This window comes from Megascapheus bottae, chromosome 3 (assembly GCF_031878675.1).
Source record: "Megascapheus bottae isolate mThoBot1 chromosome 3, mThoBot2.hap1, whole genome shotgun sequence".
In the NCBI taxonomy this organism is placed as follows: domain Eukaryota; kingdom Metazoa; phylum Chordata; class Mammalia; order Rodentia; family Geomyidae; genus Megascapheus; species Megascapheus bottae.
Genome location: NC_143511.1, coordinates 88,069,805 through 88,094,576, shown reverse-complemented (window position 1 = coordinate 88,094,576; position 24,772 = coordinate 88,069,805). Strand labels below are relative to the sequence as shown.

Sequence of the window (24,772 nt, the reverse complement as noted above, 5' to 3'; positions counted from 1 at the left end):
TCAACCAGGAACAGAGACGGCATTGACCTGGGACAGCTGAAAGGCCTGGGCAGCCCCAGAGGCAGCACTGAGGCTGCTCAGGACCAACGTCAGAGAGAGACCTGCAGAAGAGCAAGGTGGCAGCCCAGCGAGGCTCCCCTGGGAGCAGAAGCCCTGGAGAGACCCAGAGAGCAAGACCCACAATGTGGTGAGAGCCGAGGGTCAGGCTATGACCCTGGTGAGTGAGTGAGCATGGCAGGCAGCCGTGGAGGTCTCCCCTGGGCATGCTGGCCTCTCAGAAGGAGTCCCTGCGAGAGACATTCTGTGCACACCATGGTGCTAAGCAGCGCTCCAGCTTCCTCTATTGTCAGCACCCAAGTCTGTTATCAGAACAATAACACGTTTCCAGGTCTTGTGCAGTGACCTGGGAGCAGATGCACCTGAGCAGAGACCTGCTCAGAACCACTGAAAAGGCTGACAGTGGAGGGAAGGTAGAACCAGGGCTGGTAGATCATGAGTCATTGAGGGCCTCAGGCCCCACGACTCCCCGCGCCCTTCCGCCTCCATGAGTGGAGAACTGCGGGCTGCTTGGTCTTGTCTACCCATCTGCAGACAAGGAGCTGCAGAGGCCAAAGTTTTGGTCTGGGGTCCTTAGTTTCAAATGATCAGCTCTTACATTAAGGTCTCTGGTCCATTTTGAACTGATTTGAGAGAAGCGCTCACATTCAGTCTTCTGCATGTGGATATCCACTTTTCCCAGCACCAATTGCTGATGACACTGTCTTCTCTAATATGCATCTGTGCCAAGATTCAGGTGGGCTGCCACTGCAAGGGAGTATTTTTGGGCATTTTATACCATTCTTCATCTATGCAGTTCATGCACATCTGGTGTGTTGTATAACTCATGTAGTGCGATACCTTCAGTGTTACTTTTGCTCAGGAAGAGACCAGCTCATTTATTGAATGGGAATGAGTAGATTTTTTCCCTAGTGTGGTCTCACACTATAATCTTCCTGATTTCCATCTCATGAGTAACTGAGATTACAGGCATGAACCACTCACCCCAGAAAAGTATTTCTTAAAATTTTCAAAAATAGCCTAGGAAGCCATCAGTTTCAGAATCTACATGTCACAGGTGAGGTCTAGCAGAAGGTAGTAGGAGACTAGATTGACATCTATGAGACTCCCATAATTCATGCTTTCAAAAACCAGCCTGGGGCTAGGAGTTTGGCCTAGTGGTAGAGTGCTTGCCTAGCATGCATGAAGACCTGGGTTTGATTCCTTGGTACCACATACATAGGAAAAAGCCAGAAATGGTGCTGTGGCTCCAGTGGTATATCCCTAGCCTTGAGAAAGACCAAGGATAGCGCACAGGCCCTGAGATCAAAGCCCAGGACTGGCAAAAACAAAAACAAAAACAAACAAGCAAACAAGAAAAAAACAGTCAATGCAAGAAACTAAAAGTGTATGAAGCTACAGGGCTTATTCAGATTTCAGAACCAAGCCCAATGTTCACCCACAAAGGAATCATTACACAAAATGTGGCCCAGCCACACAATGGCACAATGCTTAGCTATGGGAAGGAATTCAGTTCTGAACTGTGCCACAGCATGGATCAATCTGGAAACGTGTTCCTTCATAATGGAGCCAGATGCAGAAACACAAACCACAGAGCCCCGATTGGAGGAAATATTAAGAACAAGCAAATCCATAGGACCAGAACACACATGGTTAGTGCCAAGAGCAGGAGTTGGCGTGACTGGGGTGGGCCTGCTCATGTATGCGGTGAGAGATGCCCTGCCCAGAGTCCCCTGTCCTGGGAAGGGTCCCAGACCAACACAGTGGATGGTGGAGACCCCGTCTGCAAAACTCCTAGAGGCAGGCGCACACATGAGATGCCTCTATTTAGGGGCAGATCCTTTCCAGGCACACAAGCTATGCTAGGTTCAGAAAAAGTATTAGGCTTCAAAATCTATGTGCAAGAAAAAAACAGACTAGATTTTCTGTAGACTAAGAACAAACAAGTTGATAAAGAAATCAGAAAAACAATCCCCTAATAGAAGGGGTGAATAGGACCCAAAGTACATTTTAAGCATGTGTGGAGATTCCACAATAAGATCCTTCATAGTTGCAAAATAGAGTGCCATGTCCACGTGTAGAAAGGGGACAGGTGACCTCAGGCCAACAAAATGACGAGAGAAGGCCGGGGATGCAGTTTGGAGTCTGGCTCTGCCCACCTGTGGACAGGTCTAGACCTCCAGCCCACAAATATTCCACAGCCATGCATGACCTAAGATTCTAAAGTCCAACAGCCGTTGCTGCCATGTTTCTTTAAAGCACCTCAGGGAGTAGTGCAGCCCCTGACTACTCACAGGCCAGCGAAGAAGTAGGGGGAATTCCCCACCTGCGGGGAAGCACAGGTTTCGTAGGAAAATAGAAGTGTGCCAAACTTAGGAGACTTGGGGAGATCAGACAATACCCCAGGGTTGCCCTGCCACCTGAGAAAACATGAGAAATGTCATCTTTTTATTTAACTTCAAGGAACGTGCTGTGGGAGATGGGGATGAGTGAGTAGGGGAGAAGGGCGCTTCTATTTTCTTCTGGGATGTGTATCCATAGGTGTTCTGCTTCTGAGGAGTTTTGTGATCCTTTAGGTAGACTGGAGGCAGGCCTCTCTCCTCCCTCCAGGGAGCTGCCTTGGGCTGTACCTGGTACCTGTTGGGTTGGCTTCACAGAAGACTGCACAACAGCCCCTACCCAGAGCCAAGGAGAAAAGCAAGGAGACAGGTCATGGTCAGAGTCACACTGAAGGGTCACTGAGCTGATGGTCACCTGGCTGAGCCTCAAGGAACAGCAGACACTGTGTGACTTCATCCAGTTGGAGCCCAGGCCCATTGGGCCTGGCTGCTTGAGGCACTGTTGGTCATTTGGGGTAAAGGACCTCTCCTCCCTTTCTGTGACCCCCATGTCCCTGTGGTCCTACACAGACTCTGGTTCATGGGCCAACCACAGAAAGGGCTAAGGCAGGGACAAGGACCCAGGGAGGCTATGCCTGGCTTTGTTGAGGGGTGAAGGACCAGCCACTCTCCCTCCACCCTCACCACTGGGCCCAGGCTGGTGAAAGTAGAACCCCAACTAGCATCCCCAAAGTCCTGGCTGGCCTGAGATTAGCCAAGGACCCTGTCTCCAGTCCTGTCCTGCCAGGCAGCTTCCCAGATGCTCCTGCCCAGAGCCAGCCTCCTCCAGAGCCACGGGGGGGGGGGGGGGGGGGGGGCATGTACCTGGCAGTTGTCCCAGGCAGCATGTATGGCTCTGCAGGGCTGTTGGGCTCCATGTTACTTCAAAGCTGCACTCGGCTGGGTCCCATGTCTCCCCACTTCCCCCAGGGCTTCCATGGCAGAGCTCTTGAAGAACCCAGCCAAGACCCAAGATCTGCTCAGACAGATGAAAGCCAGAGCAGCTGCTGAAGCACTTTATTTGCAGTCAGTGGGGTCAGTGAGGGGAGCAGACGGCTGGGGAAAGAAGTGGGGGGCTGGACAAGTAAGACAGTGCTGTGTGTGAGGGGGGAGTCCAGGGAGCCCTGGTTCTGTGTTGGTGGCAGCCTAGGCCCAGAAGGTGCAGATCCAGAGGCTGCTGTGGTGGGGAGAGGCAGAGGTGAGGGCTTGCTCAGGGAAGTTGTTGTTGGCAGAGGCTGCACAGGGCTGCAGGAGATCAGGGATTGCCAGCTCCTGGCTTCTGTGCCACACTGTGCTTGCTGGGCAGCAGTGTAGCCAGCAGCCATCATGGCCCTTTCACAGCCAGCAGTCTGTAAGCATCCTTGGTGGGTGCTGAGAGGGTCTGGGGGTGTTTGGAGTCGGGGATGGTGAACAAAAGTCACAGGATTGGAGATCTGGCCGCGCATGTGTCAGCCATTGCTGCCAGGGTGGGTTCTGTGCATGGGGCTGGGAATGCAGCCATTCCTCCTCCCCCATCCCAAGTCCCCTCCCCTGCTCCAGGTGCTTCCTGTGCACCTTCCCCAGTTGAAGAGGGTGGCTTTTCCCAGGGTCCCTCCAGAGTGCACGCGGACCTGCCCTTCCCTGCTCCCCACACAGTGCCCAGGAAGGACGTTGACAAAAGGCAGGAATTCCCAAATGCCCCTGAGAACCCAGACCAGGTGGGCTCCCTTCTGCTGGGGCAGAGAGCCAGGCCACAACCCTGGAAAGCCACCAAGGAACTCAGGATTGGACGTTTCCCCTGTCTCCTCCCCTGGGAAACACTCACCCTAGCTCCTCCCAGAGATGCAGGTCTCTGCAAAGCAGAGGCACAGCCAGGGTGAGAAGGTGCTCTGGCCAGGGTCCCAGCTCATCACACCCCGGGCCTGACTCCTTCACAACCAAGACCTGAGCAGGTGGCCACAGGGGAGACACCAAGACACTGGGGGACACAGGGGCTGGAGGGAGGGGCTGGGGGAGGGGCCCAGGGGAGCGCCTGGGGGAGGGTCCTGGCAGAGCCCTCTCACCCTTCTGCTTGGGCATGTAGATGTCCTCCTGCTGGAATCCCTTGCGCTGTACGTATTTCTTAAATTCCTCCAGAGCCTCCGGGTTTTCCTCTGTGTTCCTTCCTGGGGGGTGGGGGCCGGGTGAGCAGAGGGCAGTGGCAGCTCAGTTCTGTTGGCAGCTGGTGGTGGAAGAACCTGGCCACTCACTGGCACTGAGGTTTTCACCCTGCAGTGGCTTAGGGTAGGGGTGGAGAGGCCCAAGGGTGGATGCAGAAGTCTGAGGCCAGGACACGCCAGGTGACCTGGGGCCCCGAGCAGGCCTGCAGGCTCACAACTTGGCCTAGAAGGCCCCTCGGTCTCCATGCCCCCTCCACCCCGACATCCCAGGAAGTGGCTCCTGCCAGCCCTGGGGACTGGACACTGCCCCTGCGGTCCCCACCCAGCTGGCCTCTCTCCCTTCAGTGCTCAGGGGCTCCCTGGCAGCACTGAGGCCAGCACCCAGAAGCAGGCCCGAGGGTGTCTTAGCCCCGTTGGGCACAGGTGCTGCCCATTCCACCTGCTTCTAGAGGCCCCGAGGGTGGGGCAGAGGGTGAGCGTCTCCGGAGGGCTCTCACCCATGAGCTTTGCGATGCGGAACCTTTCCCCCTCATGCTGGCCTTCGCAGTGGAAGATGGCGTGGGCCTTCGTGGGCAGAGGCTCTAAGTGAATGACCTTCTTTCCTTCTACTGTAGAGAAAGAAAATATTGTTTTAGCATCTTCATTCCTGGAGGAAACATTCAGGCCACATGAAGGACAGTCTAGACCATTTTGATGATGATTCAGCCAGCCTGGCCCTGGCCTGGCTGTGGCCTCGGCCACTAGACAGGAAGCCCCTCCTGGACCTCAGCTGTGAGGCCAGAGGATGGACAGCAGAGGAGACGGTGGGAGCCAGGCCTCAGTCTCCCGTCTCTACCCTGCCCTGCTTCCCTCTGGCCTTACTTTCCCAGTGGAGGAGCCCGGGCCATTGGAGGGGGAGAAAACCAAGGCCATCTCAGCTGTGAACACGCCAGGGACACCTGGCACCCATGGGGAGAGAGAGACCCCCTGGGAGGGCAGGCCCCTCCCTGCCCCCTGCTCCTATCCCCAGGGACCAGGCCCAGACAGCCAGACTCACAATCTATGTATTTTCCAGGCTCACTGGTTTTCTGGATCTGAATTTTTATCTCATGGCACCGACCATAATACCTAGAAAACAGAGGCTGCAGTGCTCTCAGGATGCCCGCTGGCCTTGCTCAGCTTACCTCGTGTATTGGTCTTCCTCACCTGGTGTGGCTGAAAATCCCACTCCACCCCTGCATATGCATTCGGAGGCCATCTGGGGATTTTTGTCACCAACACCCAGAACATAGGTGAGAGACCACTAGGGCAGAGGAGACCCTCAGGGTGAGACTCACATGATGGTGGTCTTGCCCTCAAAATTCCCGCCTTTTAGGGCTGTCACGGTCACAGGAAACACCTCCGTGAGCTGCCTCCCCTTGGGCAGGCTCTTGTCGCTTACCACTGCCTTTGTGTACCAGGTTCCTGTGAACTAGAGCAGGACAAGCAGTGAGGGGCTCCAGTGCTCCCCGATTCTCCCCACCCTGACTCGCAGCCTGCAGTCTAACAGACCTCCAGACTGTCACCGGAGATGAGCTGGACCCGGGCACGTCTGCAGTACCACACTCAGCAAAGCATGGCCAGCGCTCACGGATGGTGCCCCGGGTGGCGGGGGGGGGGGCAGAGGGCATCTGCTCCCCAGGGATCTGTTCTCTTTGGGGTCTGGACCCGGTAACAAATGAATCTATACTCCTGAAGGTCTGCCCTGTGAGAACTTCTGGTTCCTGGGGTCACCTGGATGGTGCCGCTGTCCCGAAGCTGCCCTCCCCCCTCTATCCCCGTGCCCAGGAGAACCCATACCCCCATCCCCGTGCGCAGGACAGCCCGTGTCCCCATCCTTGTGCCCAGGAGAGCCTGTGTCCCCATCACTGTCCCCAGGAGAACTCATGCCCTCCTGCATGCCCAGGAGAGCCAATGCCCCCATCCTTGTGCCCAGGAAAGCCTGAGCCCCCATCCCCATGCCCAGGAGAGCCCGTGTCCCCAGCTCCGTGCCCAGGAGAGCCTGTGTTCCCAGCCCCATGTCCAGTAGAGCCCGTGTCCCCATCCCCGTGCCCAGGAGAGCCAATGCCCCCATCCTTGTGCCCAGGAAAGCCCGTGCCCCCGTCCTTGTGCCCAGGAAAGCCCGTGTCCCCGTCCCTGTGCCCAGGAGAGCCCGTGTCCCCGTCCCGTGCCCAGGAAAGCCCGTGTCTGAAGGCAGACACTAGGACACCTGTACCTGACCACTCTAAGCCACCAACTCCTGAAAGAGGCTCAGGACCACTGCTCACCCACCAGCCACCAGCCAGCAGCCTTTCTCCTACCCCGCCCAGCCCCCCCCCAGCCTCACACTCTGTGCCTCCGAGAGGAGAGACAGGGGATCCTGGGCCCGCAGGGCCGCCACCAGCCCCAGCAGCACGGCGGTCAGGAGCAGGGTCTTCATCTGGGCTCCGGGCTCACAGGCCAGGCAGGTCTCCTGTGCTGTGTGCACCAGGCTGCTCTGGCCTCTCACCAGGTGCCCTTTATCCCCCCGGCCAGCAGCCTGTGCCCACGTGGCACTGAGCCCACCCTCCTGTCCAGCTGTCATGGCCAAGTCCATGTCCATCATGGCGGTGGAGGTGTTATTGTTGGAATCCGATGAAGAGCAGCTCAGGTCCACCTGGAGAGGAGAGACGCCAGTGCTGACCCAGGTCTGCGGCACGCAGGAGCCGCTCACAGCAGCACGTGGAGGGCGCTTCACCCCGGGCGGCACAGGCCTCTGTATTTTCCTCACGCTCCCTCCATCCCGCCCTCCCGCCACCTGTGCCCAGCCTGGGCCCTGCGCCCTGGGAGACTGCGTGTCACCTCACGTCCCTGAGGAGGGGGCTGAACGGATCCACAGACCCCCCAGCTCCCTAGAGCCCCAGCCTGCGCCTGTGCTGTCCCCGCCCCTCCTCCACTCCGTGCCTCACCCTGGGCTTCTGGGAGTGGCATGGACGGGGTCTGCTGAAGAGCACTGCTCAGGGCAGCCCAGCCGCGCTGAGGACCAGCTTTCCTGTCCCCCTCCCCACACCCCCACCCCCACACCCTCTGCACCCAGCCAGCTCTGCTACTGCAGACCACTCCCAGATGCCACTCGCTTTGCCTTTTCCCACCTGTGGCCATTGCTAGGCTCCTCAACCCCCTTTATGCTCTCCAAGAGTAGAGGCTTGGAGCTGGGAGTTGGGCGTATTGGTGAGAGCTTACCTAGCATACACAAAGACCCAGGTTGGATTCTTCAGTACCACATACTTAGAAAAAAGCCAAAAGTGGTGCTATGGCTCAAGTGGTAGAGCTCTAGTCTTGAGAAAGCCCATGGACAGTGCTCAGGCCTTGAGTTCAAGCCCTAGGACTGGCAGAAAAAAAAATAGGTACTTGACTATGTGGCCCACAATTTTATCTGGACTTTACTGAAGAGCTCCCAGCCATGAGTTCAGGGTCATGATTATTTGTGAAGAATTCATGAATTTCTAACTCGGTCTCCAACCAGTACACAAAGACCCAGAGATTTAGAGGATTTTCATTCACGGCCACTCCCGTTTACTAGACTCCGTTTCTAAAATTGCCACCAAATGCATGCTTACGTGGTAAAGCATCAGCCTAAAAGACTGAGGCTCTGGGTCCCAGGACCGCAAAAGAAAATGAGGGAAGAGGTCAATTAACTAGTGATTCAACAGTTTATAGAACCAATTAAACAGAAAGTTGGGATTTAGCCGTACAATTGATAAATACTTAGCCAATTCAACTAAAAGAAGGGAGGAGGTTGAAGGTGTGTGGCTCAGTTGGTAGAACATTAGCTGATGAGCAAAGTATCAGGTACAGCATTTGAGTCCTGGTCTCCCCTTAAGAAAACAGGAGGGATGAGAGTGTTGCCTAGTGATAGAGTGCTTGCCTAGCATGCATGAAGCCCTAGGTACAATTCCTCAGTACCACACACACAGAAAAAGCCAGAAATGGTACTGTGGCTCAAGTGATAGAGTACTAGCCTTGAGCACAGAGAGGCTCAGGGAGAGGGCTTGGGCTCCAAGTTCAAGCCCCAGGACTGGAAAAAAAAATGAAGGGCGAATAGCCATATTTCTAGATGTACCAAAATTGAACTCTTAAATTGTGTATAATAGGGCCAGGAGTGTTGCCTAGTGGTAGAGTGCTTTCCTAGCATGTGTAAAGCCCTGGGTTCAAGTCCTCAGTACCACATACATGGAAAAAGCCAGAAGTGGTACTATGGCTCAAGTGGTAGAGCGCTAGCCTTGAGAAAGTTCAAGGACAGTGCCCAGGCCCTGAGTTCAAGCTCCAGGACTGGCAAAAATAATAATCTATAATAAGCAGTAATAAAATACTTCTTAACAAAGAAAATCTCAGAACCCACTACTGAATTCCACGAGAACTTAAAAGAAAAAGCACAAAGAGTCTTTAAACTTTTTTGATGAAATAAAAGGAAAAGCAAGCCTACCAAAGTAATTTTGTGAAGGAAATCTTATCTTCATTCCAAAATCAGAAAAGGACATCCAAAATAGAATTACAGATCAATCTCTTTGGTAGACAGTACATAAACAGAATCAAAGACAAGACTCACGTGATTACTTTGATTAAAGGGACTTTGCTTTGCCCGGGTTGGCTTGAAACTGCAGCTTTTAGATCAATGAGTCCTACAAAAGGCCACGTTACTCCAATTAGAAGTAACAAGGTGGTCAGCTCAGAAATAGTCTCTAAGCATGATCTTACCTGGAAACTGGTAAGGGCCAAAATTACATCTGAATAGGATTGCTGTCCTTTTTCATGGCCCAGGAGGAATTGCTATAAGGACACTTGCAAGAGCAGGCTAAATAGCAATTAAGCAGTCATTTTGGTAGTCTTAATTTTCCTTTTTTCTCTTTTTTCAAACAAACATTTAAGACAACTTTACTTTTAAATATTGTTCAGAAACCCATTTCCAATGTTCTTAAAAACTTTTACTGATGTTTGCTTAAACAATTAACACCTTAGTCTTTATTTGCATTTGAAAAACCTTTAAGGACTCAAAGGACTCCTTTTGTCTCCAGGCCCCCTAGGGCTCAAGGCACTCCCTTTGCCTTTAGAAGAGGCTTTTTGTTTTTTTCTGCAGTTTAGATTACTGCCTAGAACTCCAATAATAGTTTAAACTCAAATAACAGTTTTTTCCTAATGTAAGAATTACGAACATCAGCGCACCAAAAGTCTAAGTCTAGACTTAGTTTCCTTCTTTTTTTAAAATACACCCAATTGTGAAGTAGTATGAAACCAAATCATAAGGAGATAAACCTTTAAACATTCACATTATCTACATTTTATCATCAGATTTCCAGTGACAGTTTGCAAGAAAAGACAGACAGGCAAAATTTTTGACATTAATAAACAAACTTACATTTTAATCTCTAATACATGTCTCCAAACTTTAACTTAAGGTAATAAATTTCAAATTCCCTAATACCTCTGTGCTAAACAGGATACAATGTTGGCAATGTAAACAGCTGTATGCATTGCAATACCAGATTTTTTAAATGCAGATTTTAGGATCTTTAGAAAAATACTTTTTACCAGTTTTTTCTTTAAAACAATGCAATAATCCTTTGAGACATAGAAAACATTTAAACCTAATACTTTTTTTGGAAGTTCAAACTTAGATTTACCCAATTGCCTTTGTGTTTAAGTATAAATTTATCTATTGTTTTACATAGCATGCTGAAAATTTAACCTTGATCATATTTATTTACACCCAATTATACACATTTATACTCAAAGATCTTAAAAACACACAAAATTAATATCGGGGGTACATTTTCCAGAAGTTTAGTGACAAGAGATTTTTTGCTAATCTTATTCTTGTGGGTGACAACCAAGTTTTAAAACAAAGCTTTTTAACAAGGTGACTAGCTGAAATTTATTTTTTTAGAGCTAGTTTCTGATATTAGACATATTACCATAATACTTTTTACAGATGAAAGTTGGGTGGGAGTCTTAAACTTAGGAGAACTAAGACTGAAGTTTGTGTCCTGCCACCAACTGTCTCCAGACTGTCACTTTAGCAGGTTGTTAGTATAATGCCCAGAAACTTGAAGCCCCCCGGATGGATCACCAGAGTCCACAGACCAATGCAAACAGCAATGAGTCGTTTATTGACGAGCTTGAGCACGGGTCTCTGCGCACTGATAGTAGAGTGCAGACCAGAGGCCCCGAGCCCAAAATTACAGCACCTTTTATACATTCTTTGATAGGGGGAAGGCCCCAGCAAGCATTAGTAACAAATCAATACACCACGCGGGAAATTCATGCCAATCTTCTAGCGATGATTGGCACAACACAAAGCGGGAAAGGGGCCGAGGCTAAGCATTGGTGGTCTGCTTTGAATTGATTGGACGGAACCCTAGGGGATCTCCATGGTACTTTGTCACGTTCTCCCTACCGGGAGGGTTGTTAACTCATGCTCCATATCCGGGAGTGTCTGACCTTGTAGGAGCCAGATGGCCACTATCTCTAGTTCCAGGCTTAGGTGGAGGGTCTCCATATCCCGGAGTGTCTGGGGCCCGAGGGCAGATGGGTGGTTGTAGATTAGCCACAAGAACAATTGCTACATTCCTCAAGGTTTTAGCAAGCAAGTATACAGAAGCAGAAAGGCGAGTTGAAAGAGAATATAAGTATATAAAAAATACAAATGGCTAACATAGGTTTATCTAAATATAAATGTGTAGATTTTTTTTATGCTCCTCAGTTAGGAAACAGGAAACTAGACTAAGCCTGCAGCTGTTTTAACTGGCCTCTGCTCACCTCAACTATAGCCGATTGGGAGGGGCCATACCAGGCCCGAAATATTTAAATAGATAACAAGGATGTGTGCTTGAGTACACACAGAAAAACCATAGGGATCCATATTTAGAACAGGTACCAATTTTAAAGACAAAACTGGACAAGGAAAAATATGTAACACAAACAAGACAGAGAAGCAGAGACTTTTAAGTAACTCCTAAACTTCTGACAGCATGCCTGACCTTAAACGACCAGAGTGACGGAAAGATAGATTTCCATTCCCTGGTAGCTGGCAGACGGAGGCCATCCTAACCTACCTACAAAAGGCTCTGAAACAGAATCAGACATTGACATATAACAAGAAAATTGGACTTAATCAGATACACTTAACACAAAAACATGAGCTCAGATGAATGTTTTCACCAAACAGCTATTTTTAGACTTAGACATGTCTTGCTGGCGGGACTCTCAGGCATGCCCTGTTATCCACAAGAAACTCAGAAGGGGGGTCAAGGCCTCCCTTGATCACCCAGGCCTTAGAGAGCTTGCTGCATCCAGCTTTTTCTTCTCTGTTTTAGGCCCACAGTGCACTTTTTAAAAACAAAACAAAACACAGACATACAGGGTGTCGGCCGATTTTTACTTACCTCTGGAGGCCTTTGCTTTTTACCTGAGCATCTTTTACAAAAAAGGTTGTTAAGAAGAGGAATGGTAAAGAAACTACTGAGGAGCATAGAAAATATCTATATATTTTCTATAAACCTATGTTAGCCATTTGTATTTTCATACTTGTACTCATTTGGATAGTTATACTTGTATTTCCTTAACTTGCCTTTCTGCTTCTGTATATCTGCTTGCTAAAACCCTGAGAAATGCAACTGCTGTCCTTGTGGCTAATCTACAACCACCCATTTGTCCTTGGTTCCCAGACTGAGCTACACTGTAGTAAGGAGTATACACATTCCAAGCCGGGAGCTGGAGATAGTAGCCATCTGGCACCAACCAGGTCAGACATGCGAGGGCCAGCAAACTAGAGCAGATGTCAACCAATCACAAGCCCATCACCATGGAGCTCCCCCTAGACTCATATCTGGCCTAAAACCATCCTCCTAAAATGACAGCCAACTAGACTGACCAATGATTAGCCACGACCCCTTTCCTGCTTTGTATTGCACCAATCATTTAATGGAATTATAGTATAAATTTCCCGCGTGGCGTATTGATTTGTTGCTATTACTTGCTGGGGCCTTCCCCCTACCAAAAAAATGTATAAAAGGGGCTGTAATCTTGTGCTTGAGGCCTCTGGTCTGCACTTGACTATCAGTGCTCAGAGACCCGTGCTCGAGCTCGTCGATAAATGACTCATTGCAATTTGCATTGATCTTTGGTCTCTGGCTAGGGTGGGGGGGTCAGGTTTCTGGGCACAATACTACTGCTTATGCAATGGGTGAAGGGGAATAGGGAAAAAAAAGAAAGAAAAGAACAAAAACAATCCTTTATCTCAATAGCATACAATTTGTAAAAGAACAATTATCGCATGTTACATTAAATTGTGTAGAATCAATGGGTATGTTAAAAGGTCCATACATAATAGCAAAAGGAGGAGAAACACAGCTCATAATGTTCTTTTGATAGGAGGAGCTGGGTAGAATTGGCTCCTGACCCATCTAGTAGCTGTGAGGAAGTCTCAGTAATATTGATGATTGACACACTGGGGAATCATATGAATGTATTGAACAAATGGATCAGGAGCAGTCCATTGACATGCACGAATAACTCAGGTCCTTCCCACGTCACAGGATGCATCACTGGAGGGTTGGTGGTGTAGGCCCAGTGAGTCGCTGCTTGGATGGCCACTGTCACTCTCCACAATCCGAACATAGCATTTAGGCAGCCAGCAGGCATAATTTTCTTCCTGTGAAAAAACACATACATGCCCTCGACCCCATGTTAGAACAGGATCGGGTCCATGCCAAGCACCAGTTAGGGTATCCTTCTACTTTACTAAGGCAAAAGCACGCTGCTCTCTTTTTTCCCAGAATCGCAGATAAATTATTTAAGTCCAAATTCAAAAAAATTTAAAACAAATAAAGCATGATTAAGTATATTCACAGGGGTAGCAGGATACAATTCCCCCTTCTTTAATTTGAAAATTTGATGTTTTAGTAGTCCATTAGCTCACTCCACAGTACCCTGACCCTGAGGATTATAAGGAATGCCTATAATATGAGTGTAATAAGAATGGCAGAAGGATTGAAATGCACAGCCTGCATAACCAGGGCCATTATCTGTTTTAATTTGTGAGGGAATCCCCACCACAGCAAAACAGCGAAGGCAGTGGGAAATACAATGTTTAGTAGCTTCCCCAGCAAGACGGGTGGCCAGGATAAAATTAGAATAAGTATCAACTGTAACATGAACATATTCTAGCTGGCCAAATGATGGAAAGTGTGTGACATCCATCTGCCAAATGTGATTAGAAAGCAGACCTCGTGGATTTACTCCTGTATGGGGGGCTGGTGAAAAAGGGACATGTTGGAGCAAGTTTTAACTATTTGTCATGCCGCTTTTTTAGATAATTTAAACTGTCGGTGCAAGGCTCAACTGTTTTGATGGTGGATGGCATGTGACTGTTTGGCAAGCTTAACCTGAGTTAAATAAACTCTGGTGGCGGAGTCAGTAACTGTATTGCCCTCACTTAATGGGCCAGGAAGATTAGTGTTAGCTCGAACAAAGCCAAAAAAAACAGGAGTGGTTATGAGAACAAAGCAAAGTTTGTACTTGGCAGAATTGGGTCTGAATGTTGGAGTTAGTAGTTCCAATAAAAGGAACAGTTTTTATGACTTGAGGAGCACGAATTATATATTGACTGTCTGAGTATAAGTTAAAGGGCACACCTTGTAACAGGATAAGTGCCTGTAAAACAGCCTCTAATTCTACCTCTTGGGAGGAGGAAAAACCCGTAACCCAAGATTGAGTTTTCCCATTAATGGTTAAATCAGCCGTTTTATTAAAGGATCCATCTGTAAAATCTAAAGCAGCAGAAGATAAAGGCAAGGACTGTACTATGGAAGGAAAAAGAAACGTATGGCATGCAGCAAATTAGAGAAGTTTGTTAGATGGGTAGTGATGCAAAATTCTTCCTGTATAATTGGCCCAAGCAATAGCCCAGGAATCGCAATGGGCGAATAGCCAATCTTGTTGTAGTAAATTATATGGAACACAAATAAAATGAGGTTCCTGGCCTAAATATTTTCAGGAATCCACTTAGCACATATGTACCAGAGTAGCCACTAATTCATACTAGGGGGTCAGCACTTTGCCAGGTGTTGATGGCAGATAAAGCCATAAAAGCGGGCCATTCTGCCACAACACAACAGTTGGGGAGTGAGAAGTAGCTAAAATGTAAGCTCCCCAGGGTAACGAGTAATCACAATAGTTTATATGCTGCTGCAAAATTGCCTTTTCTACAATTTGAATAGCCCTCCTGGTGTTGGGATCTCTTTAAGAGATCAAAGAGGGGTTTTTAATTGTATTTTTTGGCTTTTAAAGTAGTGAGGGCCTCATATACACCCAAATATGTAAAAGGGGGGTGTTCCTGAACCTTTTTAGCTGCTATTATGAGGCCAAAAAGGCTCAGATCTTGCTTTAGTTGTCCAAAGGCTTGTTGTATGACGATAGGGTCAGAACAAGCCAACAAGATATCATCCATATAATGAACAATATAAACAGAAGAAAAATTTTTACAGGTGGAAGAAATGGCTCTAGCTACAAAACTTTGACATAAAGTTGGGCTATTTGCCATGCCTTGCGGGAGCACAAGCCAATGATACCGTTTCATGGGTTCTTTAAAATTAACAGAGGGGACACTAAAGGCAAAATGCTTACGGTCTTGAGGTGCCAGGGGTATAGTATAGAAGCAATCTTTTAAATCTATAATAATTTTATAAGTATCCTTTGGGATTGCCATGGGTGAAGGCAAGCCGGGCTGTAAGGCCCCCATCAGTTCCATAGTTGCATTTACTTTCCTTAGATCTTGTAAAAGCCTCCATTTACCTGATTTTTTTTTATAACAAAAACTGGAGAATTTCATGGAAGGTTTGTGCAGTTGTTAAGTGTTGAATATGATCTCTAGGTTGGAGCAAATTATTGTTCCTGATATCTAATCCTTGCAACCCCTTGATAAAATAGTCTAAGCTTTTTAGGGTCCCTAGCCAAGTATAGAGACAACGCCCCTGAGTCAGCTTGAAGAAGTTATAGAAGATGAATCTTTGCCCATCAACTCCCCTTGAGATGAAGGGACCAGAGTCATTTTTGGAAAGTGAGACAGGATAAATTAAAGACATGGGAAAGAGTAGTAACAGATGTGCAAGATAGGAGACTGCACTTGTGGGGAATGGCTACAGGTTCAAGTCTTCTATACCTGCCTAGAGAAGCCTAGCCTCGTTAAATCTGGTTATGTGTTATCTCAGCTGGCATTGTGAACCATGATTCAATCCAGTCCTTAAGGCCTTACAAGTTGATCTGGGGACGTGTTCATCATCTGGTTTCCAGTACGCTGGCACTCAAGTGAACCTGCACTGTGATTCCCAGCACTCCAATCACTGTGAAGGTAGCAGGAACGAGCTCCTGGGTTCATCACTCCTAGGCGAAGACAGCGTGTGAGGATCCTGGACTTTCAGACTCCCAGAGAACTCACTGAGGTCCCTAGCTGAAGTCGTCCTCTAGAACAGAAGAGGACTAGATATATTGTTCCTAGAGGACAGAGTGTCGCCCTGGGAGGAGAATGTTGCTTCTGGGTGAACTGGAGTAATAAAAGATAGCCTGGCAGCTGTAAAGAGGAGACTAGATGAGAGAGAAAGGGAGAGACAGAGGTCCCGAGGATGGTATGAGAGGCTGTACAACTGGTCCCCTGGGCAACTTCTCTAATCTCAGCCATGATTGGCCCACTGGTGATTATTTTAATATTACTGTTGATTGGCCCATGTGTAATTAATGAAATGATGTCCTTAGTAAAAAAAGGATCAGAGTTATAAAACTGATGATCCTACACAGCCGGTATAACCCGGTTTGTACTAAAGTAAACTAGTCAAGGATTTGACTAGGCTAAAAAAAAGCGGGGAGTGTTAAGGGGAGGAGGGACTGGCGCCATCTGGAATGCTTAAGATTCCCCCCCCCCCATTGTGGAAAGTCGACAATGGTACAGTCCAGCCACCTTGACCTCCCCACCCCCCCCCATGAGGAGGGTTATCTGGTACACCCCAGCTACCTTTGCCCTTCTAGGGAGGGGCAACCTTGACCTTCTCCCCACCCCCCATGAGGACGGATATCCACTTAGGTGGGGGAGGGCCTGCTTTGTGTAGAGACCTTCCCAATTTGCGCACCAACTCCAACTAAGGTGATAGGTAAATTCAAACACTGGGCTGTAACCCTATTGGCAACCTGCGTGTGGCCAGAGCTGGCAATGGTACCTCTGTGTACTTAACTATCCCATTGGCCACCTGTGTACAGCCAGATTCAACCGCATGGGTTTTGCCCTTAAAAACCCAGCATGAGCACTGCTCGGAGTCACAGTGTCAGCTCCCGAGTCTGCACTGTGTCCCTGGCGGCTCAGTTCATCATCTACTTTCCCAATAAATCCACCTTTTTATATGAGACTGTCTCTGTGTGGTGGACTCTGGTGGGACGTGGAATCCCCACCTGGAGGGGTGTGGATTCCCCTCCTCTTGACCCCAGAACATCCTCCACCATAGCCAGCTGGTCCTCATCATATCTTTTCTTCTTGTTATCCAAACCTGAATTCTTATACTCAATATTTACTGGCTGTTCCCTTTTTAAAATCTCATTTAAACTCTCTCGGGCTGTGGCATATGGCTCAGCCTCAGGTTTCTCAGAAGGGTTTTATAATTCAAGATTAAGTTTAGTATTCTCATGTCCAAGATTTAAACATTTATTTACTAAATTTCATAAAGTAATAGCCTCTGTAGGGGTCTTTTCAGGGCCATTTACACCATAATAATCTTGAATTCCTTTCCCTACCCTTAGCCAGGTTTCTAAATTTAGGGTTCCCTCCTCTGGAAACCATGGGCATGCCTCCTCGATAAACTGTATAAAACCTTCAAGCTGCCCTTGTCCCACCCGCATTCCGCGGGCTTCAAGTATGTCCCTAAGGACCAGCACGTAAAGCCTGCGGCTATTAACTTGACCCATAATTTTTTACTCCTGACTATACAGCCTCCTGCTCTCTCACTCTCTTAAGATCCTCTCTTAAGAGTCCTATGACGCGTCACTCATCACAGCGGGGTCCTCCACCTTCGTCCCAGATTTTCAGGGTCCCTGTTCGGGCGCCACTTGCCGGGGCCTGCCGGCAGCGAACCAGGATTCCTGAAATAGGGGACAGGGACTGGAAAAAAAAAAGAGAGACAAACAGATGGGGTCTGGGAGGTCTGCAGCCCAGGTAAAGACTGCAGCCCCGTTTATTTCCAAATCAAGGCTTATATCCTTTCTTGAAACCAGGGAACTGCCAAGTGTTACATCCAGATGGTAAATCAGGGAACTCTTGGAGGTTACATTCATATAGTAAATCTCAGCTCAATTAAACAGAACAAGGCCAAAAAACAGTAAGGCAATAAAGCAATTGTCTGAGGCAAATCAAAGTACAGTTTGATTCCACTCTGGCTCCCAAGGCTTCCCCTTCACTGCCTCCTTGGGAATGCCCACCAGCAGGAGGGGGCCGGGAGGCCTCCTGGACCACCTGTGTCCTCCCGCCTGGCTGGCAGATTGGCGCCAGTGGACGTGGTCTGGGAGGAGCATGGCCAGCCCTTCTGCCCCCCTCCCCAGCCTGGTGACTCCTTATGGGTCCTTCAAACCCTCGCTCCAGGAGGCTGGTTCTAATCAGGGGAAGGTCGGCATCTGGTCCTGCCAGCCAGCTCTCCAGATGAAATCAGCGTGGGTCCTGAGAGAACAGCCCAGGCCCCTCATCCTGCGAGCAATGACGAGGTGCAGGGGAGGAGGGAGGCACAGGCCTTGCTTCAGGGAAGTGGGGGAACAGGGAACCAGAGCTCAGCCCAATAATGGTCTTCAGGTAGTAAACCCAAGGGACATGTTCCTGCAAGACCCCAGGACGGAAAGAGACGAACAGGAGGAGGCAATTATCTCCACTCTGGGGCCACTGAAGGGAGAGCAGGGTGCATCTGCCCAGGATGCCTCCTGGGAAACTCCTGGCCAGGTCAGAATTGGGCCTCCTGGCCCCTAGTCCGGCAGCTTCCCTACAGAGGGCTGGAGTGGCCAAGTGAGCCTTCAATCAACTGCCCTGGGGAGAGAAGGCCCTCTTCCTAGGTCCTTCTACCCGTTCCCTACCCATCCCCCCAGGTGAGCACCACAAAGTCCTCTGGAGAAAGGGGGTGCAGTGTGCATTCCACAGCAGATAATCCAGCTAGTCCTGCAACACAGGGGCCCAGAGATGCAGACAAGACCTAGGAAAGTTGCTATCCGCTTGGCTTGTCACCCCACCAGGGCTAAGCAAGGCCGAGGGCCCAGCTACCCGCTGCCCTCACCCCACCCATGCCAGTCTTTAAAACACGTCTCTCCTGCCTTTCCTTTCCCTATTTTTATGAGCTCTGGCTTATTACTGCTCCTCAAATGACCACCTATCCTTGTTGGGGCAGGGAGCCACCTACAGGACGTTTAACTCCTGTTGTTGAAGTTTCCTCATTCCATTATGATTTGTACATGCAAAATGAGGAAAAGCTACTTGCATTAAGTATGACATCATATGTTTGCATTACCTTACCTTTTTTGTTTTATTTTGTGGGGGGGTTTTGTCAGTCCTGGGGCTTGAACTCAGGGCCTGAGCACTGGCCTTGGGTTTTCTCAAGGCTAGCATTCTATCACTTGAGCAACAGCACCACTTCCAGCGGTTTTTTTTATCTGTATTTTTTTTTGGTCTTTTCTTTTGGCACTGGGGATCGAACCCATGACGTTGCACTTGGTAGGCCAGCGCTTTGCCATTGAGCTACATCCCAGCCCTCCAGCTTTTTTTTTTTTTTTTTTGTATGTATGTGGTACTGAGGAATCAAACCCAGGTCTTCATGCATGGCCAGACTTCTGGTCCCTAACCTTACCTTTTTAAGAAAAATGAACATTTTCCATAATGTCTCTCTGATCCCAGTGGCTGGCCCAGGGTTAGGCTGGCCAGCCGTGTGGTGTGGAGTTTAGTCGGAATAATTTCCTGCCAGTCCCCTGGCCTCCCCTCCTCTGGGGCCTCACACCTCCAGGGCTCTTTCTGGGCAGCTTGTGGACGGAGTGGGGGACAGACACACTGGGCAGATGTGCAGGATGGGATGACGGTCACTTCCCTCTTCCACTGGGGGCGGGGCCCCCATGGACCACGACCACACACCCACCTGCCTGTGAGTCTCATCTACACAGCCCCGCACAGCTCAGCCTATGGGCAGAATGGCTACAGAGCGGCCAGCAGAGGGCTTCTGAGAACCACAGCAGGAGGCCTCATGGCACAAGCCCATCATGTGACCCTCTCTCTAGTCCAGACAGCAAGAACTCAGGTTCTGTGGGACACAATAGAAGATGGACAACCAAACCCCAGCCCCCAAAGCTGAATCCTGGCTGTTGGCTTGGCCTGGGGAACCAGCAGGGTCTAGTAGATACTGTGTCTTGGACAGCAATGCAGGTGTTGGGGGGTGGGGTGCTGGTAGAAGAGTAGAAGGCATAGGTCCAGAACAACCACAAGCACCATTAGACATTGGCCCTCACTGTCGACTCGTGACTGCAAGCCATGAAGCATTTGTCAGGCAATAGGACATGTCTTTTAAGCTCTAGCAACTGACCTTTAAGCATCAGAGATAAAACATGCTTCTTTCCCAATGGGAAACCATGACTCCCAAATGGCTGTGTAGACAGTAGGGCTCCAGGGCAAGCCAACCTCTCTATCTGTGTCATGGAGGCTTCGCCTGACTTGACTCTCCTACGGGGAAATGTGTGTCAGCGAAGCATGCTGTGCCCATGGAGACAACTTCCAATCTGTGTCCTGTTGACATCACGCATTGGCCCTTAGGTGAGAAAGTGCAACTTGGAGCTGGTTCAAGGCTGCCTGTGCTCTCTGCCAGGGAAGGGAACCTTGTTCCACCTGCCAAGGCTCAAGTCAACATCCCCAGCCCTTCTGTGCATATTGCCAGGGTCCTAACCTCTGTTCTCTCTCTCCAGTTTAGTTCTAAGGAGGGAGGAAATCATGGATGCTGGGAAATGGCCGCGGAATTGCACAGCAACCAAGAGGAAGCTCCAGCAAATAAACACTTCAGCATGAGCTCCAGGAGGCCCCTATCAGACATTCTGGGCAGTTTCTGATTTCATCCTGGGGAACATGTTCCCTTTTCTGCCTTTAGCTTCAGGAAAAGTCATTTCTAAGTCACCCCAACCACCAACGCTGAGCATTGGCTGACATATAACTGACACCCCATGATGTCCCCATGCTTCAGGCAAGCGGCTTGATGACCTTCCACTCCTTTGCTGGGCTGGGCTGCCTCAGCACAATCTAGCTTCAGAACACTCCTGTGTGCGCTCACAGTCAGCCCCCTCCCACTGCAGATGAAGGCTGACTCCATCCTCAGGTTCTACGGGTCCCTCCATGCGGGGGCTGATAGGATGGCGGTCCTGAGTGTGAGTCCTACCGACTCCTATGTGGACGTCCAGGTTCAGGCGTCTTGCTGTACACCCAGCAGTGGAATTTCTGGACCGCAGAGAACAATGTGCGAAGCCAGGGGGAGCACCGCTGCCACGTGCCGAGATGGGTGGAGCACCGCTGCCACGTGCCAAGACGGGTGAGCCAGGTGGAGCACCACCGCCCCATGCCCAGCCGGGTGGAGCACCGCCGCCAGGCTGGTTGCTTTCAACCGTGGCTGCACCATTTCCCAGTCCCACTGGCGGAGCAGGAGCCCCCGATTTCTCCACCTTCTTCACAACCCTTGTTATCGTACATTTTTAAAAAATTATTATTACTATTAATCTACAGACTTCCAGATCTACTGGGAAAAGCCGACAAAACCAAATAAAACCTCCCGCGAGACCCATTTCAGATTCCTTGTGCTTTTGTCTTCTTCATATCCCTGCCGTAACTGTTATCATTTTTTCCTTAACTTTGCATTTTAATTTGCAGTTATTGCTTTTTGACTCATGCCTGTAACCCTAGCTACTCAAGAGGCTGAGATCTGAGGATTCCAGTGGAAGTCAGCCCAGGCAAGAGAGTCTGTGAGGATCTTATCTCCAAGAAGCCATTCACGAAAACCTGGAATTCATGCTGGGACTCAAGTGGTAGAGTGCTAGCGTCGAGCACAAGAGAGACTCAAGAGCAGCACCCAGGCCCTGAGTTCAAGCCCCAAGACATGGAAAAAAGAAAAAATACAGCTTGGATTCTATTTTGAAATTAGGTTTTTCCTTCTCCTCCTCCTCCTCCTCCTCCTCCTCCTCCTCCTCCTCCTCCTCCTCCTCCTCCTTCTCCTCCTCCTCCTCCTGCTTTTCACAGCACAGCTTTTAATTGCAGGTCTTAAATTTTGGCTTGTTGTGTTTCTTATTCACTGACTCAAGTATCTTCTCTTTCTCTTGAGACCATCCTGATTGTATGAGATTATGCTGTTTAATTCCCTCACAATTATAAATGCTCCAACTTTCCTTCTGTTTTTGATTTCAAGATTCATACTATGGCAGTTGGAAAAATACATTATAAATCATCTTCATTGGTGGCCTGCCACATGAATGGCCCTGGGGAACAACTTTGCTGTGGCTGAGTGCAGTTCTGCACACACCTGCTGGGTCTGACCGGTCTGTGGTGTGCTCGGGTCCTCTGTTCCCCAGGGTCTTCTGCCTGGTAATTGCAGCCGTCACTGGGAACGTCTCCACTTTCATTCCTTCCCTCACCTACCCCTGTGGGAGCAGGCCTCTCAGGACAGCGCCTCCACTGACTGGGGGGGCAGAGTCAGACGAGGCAGCCTGGAGGCCGGCCAGCATGGCTTGTGGAAAGGCCACTACCTTCCCTTGGGCACACAGCACACGGGGCAACAGTGGGATAGGTGGGCCCTGGGGTAGGAGGAGCCCCAGTGCTGGGGTCCTTGGCCTCCCCGATCAACCTGAGTTCCCCACAACATCCCATCCCAAAGGCCTCCTCGGACGCCACGCCCCCCGGCCTGCATGAGGCCTAACCCACTCTGCTTTGCCTTCTGCCTGGAGAGAACAGAAAGCAATGCTTCCCCCGCCCCTCCAGCATGGCACCGGTTCCCGTGTGCCCCTCCACCTCTGCCCTCTGCCTCCTCCTCCTTCTCCAGACCTTTCGTAGCAGCTCTCTGCTCTTGGCATAGTTGTTTTCATCTCCACACCATTCTCCTGTGTGTGTGTGTGTGTGTGTGTGTGTGTGTGTGTGTGTGTGTGTATGTGTGTGTGTGTGTATTTGTGTGTATACATGCCCCAGCCTGGCCTGCACTCTCACTGACACTCCTAGCACCATCTCAGGGCTCTGAGCATGGTCTCATGCCCCTAGCCCTGCTCTGGAGCTGCTGGTGTGCTGGCAAAGCTGGCAGGGTATGGGCGGTGGTGAGGCTGGGTTCACATCCTGCTCAGCGCTGAGCCCGGCCTCTGCCAGGGCTCAAAAGGACCCCAGCCTGCTGTCTTCCTCCTGCTGCAGATGAAGCCCAAGGCTTCATCTTCCACAGCTCAAGCCCTCGTGACAACATGAGAGGTGAGAGCCCCCGAGGTGGCCAAGCCTCCCCACCCCAAAACACACATTTGTCACCACCACTCTGGAGACACACGCCCTCCCTGGAGACCAAGCCACTCACTGGCACAGCTGGTCCCAGGGATGACCTCCTCGCTGGGGTGGGGCAGGGCGCCAGTCTGTCCAAAGGAGCCGGTGGGGGCTTCACAGGCCCGAACCTGTGGAGGGATTCGAGTGTCCCTGGCCAGATCCACCAGGACAGCCGGCAAGTTCCTGCTCTTCCCACACCATTCTGCTCATTGCCTGCGTGGTGGCCCTTGCCTTGGAGCTGCTGCCTGTCTCTGCCACAGAGGAGGACAAGCAGCTCTGGTCCTGACCATCCTGTGGGCCCAGGAGCCATCCCTCGGCCCCCAGCTGCCCCTGCTCCCTCTGCCCCCGCGTGGACCGTCCTCCCAGAGAGAATGGGCTCCCTTCCTGCCAAGTAGACGCACTGCTGTGTCGGAGGCGCCCGACAGGACACTGCACAGCGCCTGGCCAGCCTTTCCTCGCCTGGACCTCCCCGTGTGATACCCCAGCCACTGCATCTGTGGGGGAGGGGGGAGTGTCCCGAGCCCCGCCTGCCACGCTCCACTCCCATGGCTCCCACCGCAGCGAGGACGCCCGTGCTGCTCGAGGGCACACTCACCTGGTGAGCAGCAGGTCCAGGCCCTGCCGGGGGTCCCCAGGCCTCCTGGAGGCGCTGAAGAAGGTGTGGGTGAAGATGGGGTCCTTGAGCCACGGGCAGGCACCAGGCGAGGCCTGCTCCTCCAGGGAGCCTGCCGGGAGAGCCCTGACTGCAGCCTCGTCCACGCCTGCGGACAGCTCCTCTTCACCGTCCACGACCGCCTCGCAGGGACGGGCCACATGCAATCTGGAGACCTGCCACCACACCCATGGCCACTCACTCGGCTGCAATACCCAGAAACCACGATGTCCCCACCCCCCACGCACGCTGGCTCGAGTGTGGACACACACACACACACACACACACACACACACGCACGCACTCCAGCAGGGACAGCGGTGCTGAGCAGGCAGGGGAGGTGGGGCCCAGCCGTGTCCTGCCCTGGGCTGCCCCGTGTCACCTGGGAAGTCTTCCGGAACAATCTCCAGAGGCGGTGGTGGGGGCCGGGCGCCCCCAGCGCCCTCTCCGCTCTTCCCTCAGGCCTGAGCCTCCACCCATCCCACAACAACAACCAAACATCTCCTCCGTGGCATGATCCACACAGGGCTCTGTCCACGGCTTGTGTGGACTGCGGCTGCCTGAGCGCCCGGGGTTCTGAGTTCTCTGGGCTGTTGTCAGGAGGGGACGTCGTCTCTCCCCGACCTTTCTCCTGAGCCCTTTCCTCAGAGCAGACCTCTCCCTGTCCCCTCCTGTCCTCTCCTGGCGTACACCATGGCCACCACTAGCCAGCGTGACCCTGACCCCAACCCCCAGCCCACTGTCCCCAGGTGACTTGGGCCGCAGTGCCCTCCGTGGGGGAGACACATACACGTGGGGTCATGAGCACAACCCCCCCATCCATCCAGATGTGACCCTGCACCTGACCTTGTGTCTCTCAGGGGCTCCATGACCCCGCACCCCCGTTCCCTGGGGAGCCCTTGAGGGCTGCTTCCTGCCAGGTCATCAGCTGTGACAGGTCATCTCCTGTCACAGAGCCGGCCAGGCC

At 50.9% G+C, this 24,772-nt stretch overlaps 1 protein-coding gene across 1 annotated transcript in view; it reads right to left on the bottom strand.

The window, feature by feature from the left end:
* Positions 1 to 24,772, bottom strand: part of LOC150066085 (odorant-binding protein 2a-like) — a 48,160-nt gene continuing 23,388 nt past the window's right edge. The window contains exons 5-8 of the mRNA XM_090329402.1: positions 4,478 to 4,579; positions 4,240 to 4,408; positions 2,352 to 2,383; positions 1 to 101 (exon numbers count right to left, since the gene is read on the bottom strand). Of these exons, the coding sequence (XP_090185528.1) occupies positions 1 to 101; positions 2,352 to 2,383; positions 4,240 to 4,408; positions 4,478 to 4,579 (404 nt within the window). The remainder of the gene's footprint in view (positions 102 to 2,351; positions 2,384 to 4,239; positions 4,409 to 4,477; positions 4,580 to 24,772) is intronic.